Raw genomic sequence first — 9,955 nt, forward strand, 5'->3', positions numbered from 1 at the left:
GTCGTGAAGACACTAACAGCTTACAGACAGTAAGCAATTAAGGTCACAGTTATGAAAACTTGGGACACTAGAGAGGCCTCTCTACGGACTCTGAAAAACAGCAAAATAAAGATGCCCAGGGTCCATGCTCATCTGTGTGAACGTGCCTTAGGCATGCTGCAAGGAGGCATGAGGACTGCAGATGTGGCCAGGGCAATACATTGCAATGTCTGTACTGTGAGATGCCTAAGACAGCACTACAGGGAGACAGGACGGACAGCTGATCGTCCTCACAGTGGCAGATCACCACCAGGAGTGATGGTCGGATTTGCGTTTATCGTCGAAGGAATGAGCGTTATACCGAGGCCTGTACTCTGGAGCGGAATCAATTTGGAGGTGGAGGGTCCGTCATGGTCTGGGGCGGTGTGTCACAGCATCATCAGACTGAGCTTGTTGTCATTGCAGGCAATCTCAACGCTGTGCGTTACAGGGAAGACATCCTCCTCCCTCATGTGGTACCCTTCCGGCAGGCTCATCCTGACATGACCCTCCAGCATGACAACGCCACCAGCCATACTGCTCGTTTTGTGCGTGATTTCCTGCAAGACAGGAATGTCAGTGTTCTGCCATGGCCAGCGAAGAACCCGGATCTCAATCCCATTGTGCACGTCTGGGACCTGTTGGATCGGCGGTTGTGGACTAGGGCCATTCCCCCCAGAAATATCCGGGAACTTGCAGGTGCCTTGGTGGAAGAGTATGGTAACATTTCACAGCAAGAACTGGCAAATCTGGTGCAGTCCATGAGTAGGAGATGCACTGCAGTACTTAATGCTGTAACAGATACTGACTGTTACTTTTGATTTTGCCCCCCCCCCCTCCATCCCCCCCTTTGTCCAGAGACACATTATTCCATTTCTGTTCGTCACATGTCTGTGGGACTTTGTCTCAGTTGTTGAATCTTGTTATGTTCATACAAATATTTACACGTTAGGTTTGCTGAAAATAAACGCAGTTGACAGTGAGAGGACGTTTCTTTTTTTGCTGAGTATATTATGGATCAAGTGTTCATTAGGGCACACCATAGCAACATTTTTCAAAACATTGTGCAGCAGAAAACAAGTGTCTTTCATTCCGATAGTTCTTCCCTGTTTTGTGCCTAGTTGACACGACCCAGGTGTTACATCACATTTATACATACACTCATCACACATGACATCCTCAGATGCTTTTATAACCATTTTTTTTATCATTGACATCGAGTAAAGAGATTTTATCCCCCGAGCTGTTTGTGATTTGAAGTCTGTGTTCGTGTGCATAATAACAGGCCATAATAACAGTTAACCCTATCAGTCCAGAGACCCCAGGAAAAATCTGCTTTCCATTTATCTGACTTTCATTTAACTGCCCTTTTTACTCTATTTAGCCTCACAATGAAGAGTTTTACCATTTTCTTTTCAGGTCAACCAGGGCTCAAGTAGAACACAAAACAAGTTGACATAAACAGTTGCATTCATGAGTTTGACCAATGTCAATAAACAAATAAGGTCCACCCTGATAGATGAAGGTACAGAAATTGTTTGCTCAGTGGGAAATTAATATACAACTAGTCAGTGACAAGTTTGTGGAGTTTGACAGCAACTATGTGATCTTATTACAGTATTTTTGACTATGTCCTTGGATTTCCTATGATCTTTTATGTCGATGAACCCATTAACGTCTAACGACTCTTGTGTAGCTTGTGAGCATCATTAGTTACATGAGCATGTTTGTGCATCTTTTCGTAGTTTTTAATGTGTAGCTCAAACCATTCTGACCTGGCCCCAGGTCCTTGTCTCACAAACGCCACTCTAGCTCAGCCCTAGTTAATCACACATACTAATGGATGCAGCAATAGAATTAATCCAATGGTACAACCCAGAAGTCTGTAGCTCAAACACACCATGTTTAAAAGGAGTTAGAAGTCCAAATCACACTGGTGTCGTGGTGGAACTCAATGGGTTAATCCTCTCCTCCCCTGTCAGAGTTAGACCTTTATGTTAACACTCTCCTGTCCTGTCAGAATCACATGTATGCTGTGGGGGGTAACGACGGTGTGGCCTCTCTATCCAGTGTGGAGAGGTTTGACCCACATCTCAACAAGTGGACAGAGGTCAGGGAGATGGGCCAGAGACGGGCAGGGAACGGAGTCGGCGAGCTCAACGGGTGTCTCTATGTAGTGGGTAAGAACACAGCTCAGCACCCCTGCAATTACATTTGAGTAATCGTGGGGGGGGATGGGGACTATGGATCTGTCTCTGTATGTACGTTAGTCACGCAATATCTGGCACCAGCTGGCCCGATTTCTTTCTCTTTTTTTTTATGAAACTTGAGTGAATGATACATCATGCAGTAGAGAGCTGGCATTTACAAAATTACACTGATTTGTCCAAGGGGGGACGCTAGAGTAATCGACTTGAATTCTGTACTTTGAACAAGCACTTCTCCTGTCCTGTTCAATAATTGTTACTAATTGGCCCATCTGCCTGAGAGGGCGCTGCATAATTTGTGGGGGATGACATGTTTACTGTTTAGCAAATGGTCTTATCCAGAGTGACTTACAATTAGAGGTCTACCGACTATGATTTTTCAACGCCGATACTGATTATTGGAGGACCAAAAAAGCCGATACCGATTTAATCGGCCGATTTTAAAAATAAATAAAAAGGTATTTATTTATTTGTAATAATGACAATTACAACAATACTGAATAAACACTTATTTTAACTTAATGTATTAACTTAATACATCAATAAAATCAATTTAGCCTCAAATAAATAATGAAACATGTTCAATTTGGTTTAAATAATGCAAAAACAAAGTGTTGGAGAAGAAAGTAAAAGTGCAATATGTGCCATGTAAGAAAGCTAAAGTTTCAGTTCCTTGCTCAGAACATGAGAACATATGAAAGCTGGTGGTTCCTTTTAACAGGAGTCTTCAATATTCCCAGCGAAGATGTTTTAGGTTGTAATTATTATAGGAATTATAGGACTATTTCCCTCTATACCATTTGTATTTCATTAACCTTTGACTATTGGATGTTCTTATAGGCACTTTAGTATTGCCAGTGTAACAGTATAGCTTCCGTCCCTCTCCTCGCTCCTCCCTGGGCTCGAACCAGGAACACAACGACAACAGCCACCCTCGAAGCAGCGTTACCCATGCAGAGCAAGGGGAACAACCACTCCAAGTCTGAGTGAGTGATGTTTGAAATGCTATTAGCGCGCACCCCGCTAACTAGCTAGCCATTTCACATCGGTTACACCAGCTTCATCTCGGGAGTTGATAGGCTTGAAGTCATAAACAGCGCAATGCTTGACGCACAACGAAGAGCTGCTGGCAGAACACACGAAAGTGCTGTTTGAATGAATGCTTACGAATGCTGCTGCCTACCACCGCCCAGTCAGATACTTGTATGCTCAGTCACATTATATGCAACGCAGGACACGCTAGATAAACTAGTAATATCATCAACCATGTGTAGTTAACTAGTGATTATGATTGATTGATGGATTGTTTTTTATAAGTTTAATGCTAGCTAGCAACTTACCTTGGCTTACTGCATTCGCGTAACAAGCTCTCGAGAGGCAGGTGGTTATAGCGTCGGGCTAGTTAACTGTAAGGTTGCAAGATTGGATCCCCCGAGCTGACAAGGAGAAAATCTGTCGTTCTGCCCCTGAACGAGGCAGTTAACCCACCGTTCCTAGGCCGTCATTGAAAATAAGAATGTGTTCATAACTGACTTGCCTAGTTAAATAAAGATTAAATAAAGGTGTAAAAAAAAAAAAACGGCCAAATCCGTGAGAACTTGAAATCGGCCCTAATTAATCGGCCATTCCGATTAATTGGTCGACCTCTACTACAATCCGTGCATTCAATCAAAGTAGGTAAAACGACCACATTTCGATTCACCACATCATTGGAAACGAAACCTTCTTCTCATACTTCACATCATTCCACTGGCTGCTTATTGCTATGGGGCACATGCTCCCCCCCACTCGCACACCACTACACACAATAGTTGTTGGCTTGTAAACATGAAACAGGAGGGAGAAAAGTTATTGTTTTGTCAAGTTGGTTGCTAATTAAAAGCGATCCATATGGATGGGGTAATTTTATTGTGTTGCTGAATTTGAAGAATCATCTAAAGCTGTTTCAGAGCTCTGGCCTGACTTTTAGCTGACCCTAGTTTGCATGAGTCAGCATTGGTGTGTTTGGAGGAGGAAAAGCTACTGATAACCTCAGTCTATGCATTGACCTCAGTGGATGGAGTAGCTCTTTATTGAATGTCTGCAGCTTCACTGACTGCATAATGCTATTCAAGACTTAAACAAGATATCACACTGTGGATTGATATGTGACTTAGACTCTGTTATTCAAAGCAATTTACAGTGAGTGCATAGATTAGTATGTTTGTGATCCCTGTGGGAATTCAACCCACAACCTTGGCGTTTCTAGCACCACACTCTTACCAACTGAGCCAGCTTTTCAAGAGTACAACTTAGACTTGTATTTGATTCTGTCTTTCGGTCTGTCTGCGCTGTCAGGTGGTTTTGATGACAACTCCCCGCTGAGTTCTGTGGAGCGTTTTGACCCCCGTCTGAGTCGCTGGGACTACATCTCTGAGCTGACCACGCCCCGGGGCGGAGTGGGTGTGGCCACGGTTATGGGTTGCGTGTTTGCGGTCGGAGGTCACAACGGGAACATCTACCTCAACACAGTGGAAGCCTTTGACCCCCGTATGAACAGGTGAGCTGGAGCTGGATGAGAAGGGGTTCTGTTCAGGTGAGACATGGGTTGTATCGGGTCAGCTAAATCAAGCGAACCCATTTTATAAAAGAGTATCTCTGGCCTACTAGACCAGCACCTGTACACTGGACACCGTTTATAGTATCCTGTTTGTTTTTTTTACAGTTGAAAGGAAATTCTACATTTTAGAGCAGTTAGTCTGATGTTGACGTTTATATTGATCTGTGTGTCTCCTCAGATGGCAGCTGGTGGGGTCGGTGTCTCACTGTCGGGCCGGCGCAGGAGTGGCTGTCTGCTCCTCTCACATCAGCCAGATCAGGGACGTGGGCCAGGGCTCCAGCAACGTGGTGGACTGCATGTGACCTGTGATCCCTGAGCTGACCACACCGACCAACTGCACGAGCAGACCAACCCAACCCAAGCACTCAACCACACTGTCACTGAACAGGAGCACTAGTGGTTGTTCCTTTAAGCACTGACTGGAGGGTTCTCCCCAAAGATTGTAAGAGGAGCGCTGCACCACCTTGTGAACTAGCTGCGCCACTTTGAGAAATAAAATACTTAACAAATAAAGTTATCATATAAGGCAACTGTTTTTGCTCTAGATTGCAGGAAATGACACAGGTGAAATGGCACTTATCAAGTGAAAATGGCTGATAGTTGAGCTTTAGACATCATATTAAACAGGCCTTGAATATCAACTTGTATTTTAAGAGCAACAAGTTAGTACTTACAATGCATTCGGAAAGTATTCAGACCCCTTGACTTTTTCCACATTTTGTTACATTACAGCCTTATTCTAAAATTGATTAAATAGTTTCCCCCCCTCATCAAGCTACACACCATACCCGATAATGACAAAGCAAACCATTTTTGGAAATATCACATTTACATAAGTATTCAGACGCTTTGCTCAGTACTTTATTGAAGCATCTTTGGCAGCGATTACAGCATTGAGTCAACTTGGCACACCTGTATTTGGGGAGTTTCTCCCATTCTTCTCTGCAGATACTCTCAAGCTCTATCAGGTTGGATGGGGATCATCGCTGCACAGCTATTTGCAAGTCTCTCCAGAGATGATCCGATCAGGTTCAAGTCCGGGCTCTGGCTGGGCCTCTCAAGGACATTCAGAGACTTGTCCCGTAACCACTCCTTCGTTGTCTTGGCTGTGTGCTTAGGGTCGTTGTCCTGTTGGAAGGTGAACCTTCGCCTCAGTCTGAGGTCCTGAGCACTCTGGAGCAGGTTTTCATCAAGGATCTCTGTACTTTTCTCTGTTCATCTTTCCCTCGATCCTGACTAGTCTCCCATTCCCTGCCGCTGATGGTGTCAGGTTTCCTCCAGATGTGACGCTTGGCATGCTGGTCAAAGAGTTCAATCTTGGTTTCATCAGAACCGAGAATCTTGCTTCCATCTGGCCACTCTACTGTAAAGGCCTGATTTGGTGGAGTGCTGCACAGATGGGAGAACCTTCCAGAAGGACAACCATCTCCACAGAGGGACTCTGGAGCTCTGTCAGAGTAACCATCGGGTACTTGGTCACCTCCCTAACCAAGGCCATTCTCCCCCGATTGCTCAGTTTGGCCGGGCGGCCAGCTCTAGGAAGAGTCTTGGTGGTTCCAAGCTTCTTCGATTTTTAAGAAAGAATGGCCACTGTTCTTGGGGACCTTCAATGCTGCAGAATGGTTTTGGTACCCTTCCCCTAGTCCTTGCCGCGACACGGACAATTCCTTCGACCTCATGGCTTGGTTTTTGCTCTGACTTGCACTGTCAATTGTGGGACCTTTATATAGAGGTGTGTGTGCCTTTTTCAAATCATGTCCAATCAATTGAATTTACCATAGGTGGACTCCAAGTTGTAGAAACATCTCAAGGATGATCAATGGAAACAGGATGCACCTGAGCTCAATTTAGAGTCTCATAGCAAAGGGTCTGAATACTTATGTAAATAAGGCATTTTTGTTTTTATAAAATTTCTTAAAACCTGTTTTCGTTTTGTCATTATGGGGTATTGTGTGTAGATTGAGGTAATCAATTAATTTCATACATTTTACAATAAGGCTATAACGTAATAAAATGTGGAAAAGTCGACCTCAATTTCACATTCATCACTGTCTGGTAGATAAACTGAGCTCTTCATAGGTTCCCAGCAGTCTCATATAAAACAGAGGGAGTGGATTGTGACGCTGTTTAGTAAAGACTCAGTAAACAGAACCGTGTTTAGGATAGAAATCAGTTGACATTCTTTCGATTCCAGTTAAACCACAGAGACTATGCTTTTATTTTTAGTTAGTTATTTTATTTCGGGGCTTTCGATCAGTGCCATCTGCATAGGCTCAGTGATGCTAAAACCTCTTAGGTATTAGCTAGCTGTAACCTTTTTGCGTTTGAACAATCATTCCTGACAGACTGAGTCTCATTGGGATGTATAAAACTATGGAAGTCTTTTGCAGAGTTAGATTAACTTGTGCTGCAATAAAATAGGTTTTTGAAATGGCTGAGGGACTAGAGCTACCTGTACAGACAGTCTGGGGTCTTAGCAGAGTGCTACCCCTACTCTCTATGTTCTTCTCGAAGATAGCCGGGCTGTCAGTAAACAATTGTGCTTTCAGACGTGTTAAGATTAATCTTCTATCTGCCAAATGGTTAATATATATTTTAATATATGGAGTTGTGTATTACGATACCTGTGTATCTTTTGTGTTATTTACCAGGTATCTTTAATGTATTGTTGTGCACTACTTTCCTGCAATAGTCAGGGGTTTGAACATACAGTATTTTGTCCTATGGCAATTTTGATGCTATTTTCAAAATGTTTTGACAGTGTCTGCTCTTTTTTGAGGCGTTGAGTTTGAAGCTTTTTCCTCACCCTTATTTTCAGGTATATCCTCCTGGTCATGTTAAAGCATTTCAGGTAATTCTGGATTTTATTGTAAAACTGCTGTTGGTCAAAACATTGACTGAAGATTTAGATTTTTAAAGCAAAAATGTTTGAAGAGATGAAGTATACAAAACATTAAGAACACCTGATCTTTCCATTGTAGACTGACCAGGTTTATCTAGGTGAAAGCTATGAACCCGTATTGATGTCACTTGTTAAATCCACTTCAATCAGTGTAGAGATTAAGGATTTTTAAGCCTTGAGACAATTGAGACATGGATTGTGTATGTGTGCCATTCAGAGGGTAAATGGGCAAGACAAAAGATTTGTGCCTTTGAACGGGGTTTGGTAGTATGGGGCCAGGCGCAACGGTTTGTGTCAAGAACTGCAACGCTGCACATTTTCCATGTGTGTATCAATATTGGTCCACCACCCAAAAGGATATCCAGCGAACTTGACACAACTGTGGGAAGCATTGGTCAACATGGGCCATCATCCCTGTGGAATGCTTTCGACACTTTGTAAAGTCTATGACCCCATGAATTGAGACTGTTCTGAGGGCAAAGGGGAGGGCTGCAACACAATATTAGGAGGGTGTTCCTAATGTTTGGTGTATTTGCTCTTGTACCCTCCATTAAGGGAATTTTGAATTGTTGCACCATTGGTTTGCTATATTCTACAATTCAACTGTAAATGCTGCCTCTTATCATACATTACACCAGGGATGTATACTGACTTGCCAACCATAACAGAATGTGAAAGATCGTGCTTTTTTTTAAACATTTTTTTTACTGGTTCAGCTGTATGCTGTCTCATAATTTCCTCCCCATTTTTTTACAGCTTGAATCTTAATTTACTGTTAATTTAGTTGGTATTACTATAATAAAGCTGTCAATGTATAGAGTTTAATAATTGTATTGCACATTTATTGAGAATGAAATACAGAAATGTCTAATTTATGTAAGTCAATTACACGTTATGAATTTGAAAGATGAATTTGTCTCCCAGTGTTGTTGGAAAGCACACTGAAGCAGGTTTTTCTCTAGGATTTTCCTGTGCTTAGCTCAAGCATACCCATTACATGAGCAAGCCACTACCATGCTTGAAAATTAAGTGGTACTCAGTGATGTTGTGTTGGATTTGCACCAAACATTACTCTTTGTATTCAGGACAAAGTTTTAAAAAATGCCAAGTTTTTTTGCAGTTTTTTACTATTATTAAGCGATTAAAACAGTCAGAGTTGAATGGCTTTAGTCTCCATTGGCCTCATGGTGAAATACCTGAGTGGTTTCCTTCCTATCCAGCAACTGAGTTAGGAAGGACAAATGTATTTTTTTTTAAATACATTATAAGTGACCCATACACTGAGAAGACCTTATCTGTTTTATAGGCTTACTGCAAGTAGGCTAAACACAGACAAGACAGAAAGATAAATGCGGTAAGAGACCCACTAAAGCAGCACCGCCCCCTAAAGATTTTGAGCCTGTCTTGCAGGGTTGGTTTTACAAATCCAAAGCCCCTGGATTGGTGAGCATAATATACAAGGAATTTCTCAGAGCTGCTAATGAGAACATTGACGACCTTGCACCTAGTGGTGGGAATTCCGGTGAGGTGCCCACACCCAGGTAGAGACAGTACTGGCAACACTAGCTGCAGTAACGCATGGGGCGGGGGTCATACAGTCAGAGAGGGGGCAAATTATTGTGGCCCTGATAGCACAAAATAATCAAAGAACTGCACAGAAATGCTTGGGAAAATGATCACATCGGGAAACGTGTATGGTGTGTATCAGATCTCCATCAGCTAGGACTTGACATTGGTTAATGAAATATCCCCATTATTGCAAAATCTTGCATGACTCTCAAACTGCTAAAACTGTAAATGCATTCGCACATCAAGTCCTTTCTTGAGTTGGACTCAGGAATGGAACAACTTGAACATCTGAGCTTGTGGTTGTTTCTGGGGGAAGGGTGGGGAGTGTGTGTGTATTCCACATCTGTTGCTGTGGAGTAATGATGTTAAGGACAAAATAGGATGAATCACAATAACTGTTTGCCAAAATAATTGCTTGCCAGAAATGTAATTGTTGTAATGGCAATCCTGGTTACAGGTAACAATCCTTAGCATGAACTGCCTACATTATTATGCAGATTTTTTTTAATTGTGGAAATAAATTAAGATATGCAATAGTTGTATCTTATAACTGTATATAATACAATCGAGGTGAGTGCGTTGGCAAGGATTTTGGTGGTTGATCTGCTACTGTTCTGTGGGTGGAATTGTGTGCTCTTTTCAAAGGTTGGGTCCCAATCT

General features: G+C 42.5%; 1 protein-coding gene across 3 annotated transcripts in view; it reads left to right on the forward strand.

Moving 5' to 3' along the window:
- LOC139408942 (kelch-like protein 8) overlaps positions 1-8,551 on the forward strand; it is a 31,880-nt gene extending 23,329 nt beyond the window's left edge. Inside the window, exons 8-11 of one of the 3 annotated variants that reach the window (XR_011634336.1) lie at positions 2,039-2,198; positions 4,563-4,764; positions 5,003-5,250; positions 5,389-5,622. Coding sequence is in view for 2 of the 3 variants with exons in the window: in XM_071153443.1 (XP_071009544.1) it covers positions 2,039-2,198; positions 3,137-3,211; positions 4,563-4,764; positions 5,003-5,126 (561 nt within the window). In the remaining variant the exon portion in view is untranslated. Of the gene's footprint in view, positions 1-2,038; positions 2,199-3,136; positions 3,212-4,562; positions 4,765-5,002 lie in introns of all 3 variants that reach the window. The other 2 variants (XM_071153443.1, XM_071153445.1) reach the window with 2 other exon arrangements.
- Positions 8,552-9,955: the final 1,404 nt, after the last annotated feature.

This window comes from Oncorhynchus clarkii, chromosome 5 (genome assembly GCF_045791955.1).
Source record: "Oncorhynchus clarkii lewisi isolate Uvic-CL-2024 chromosome 5, UVic_Ocla_1.0, whole genome shotgun sequence".
Taxonomy (NCBI): domain Eukaryota; kingdom Metazoa; phylum Chordata; class Actinopteri; order Salmoniformes; family Salmonidae; genus Oncorhynchus; species Oncorhynchus clarkii.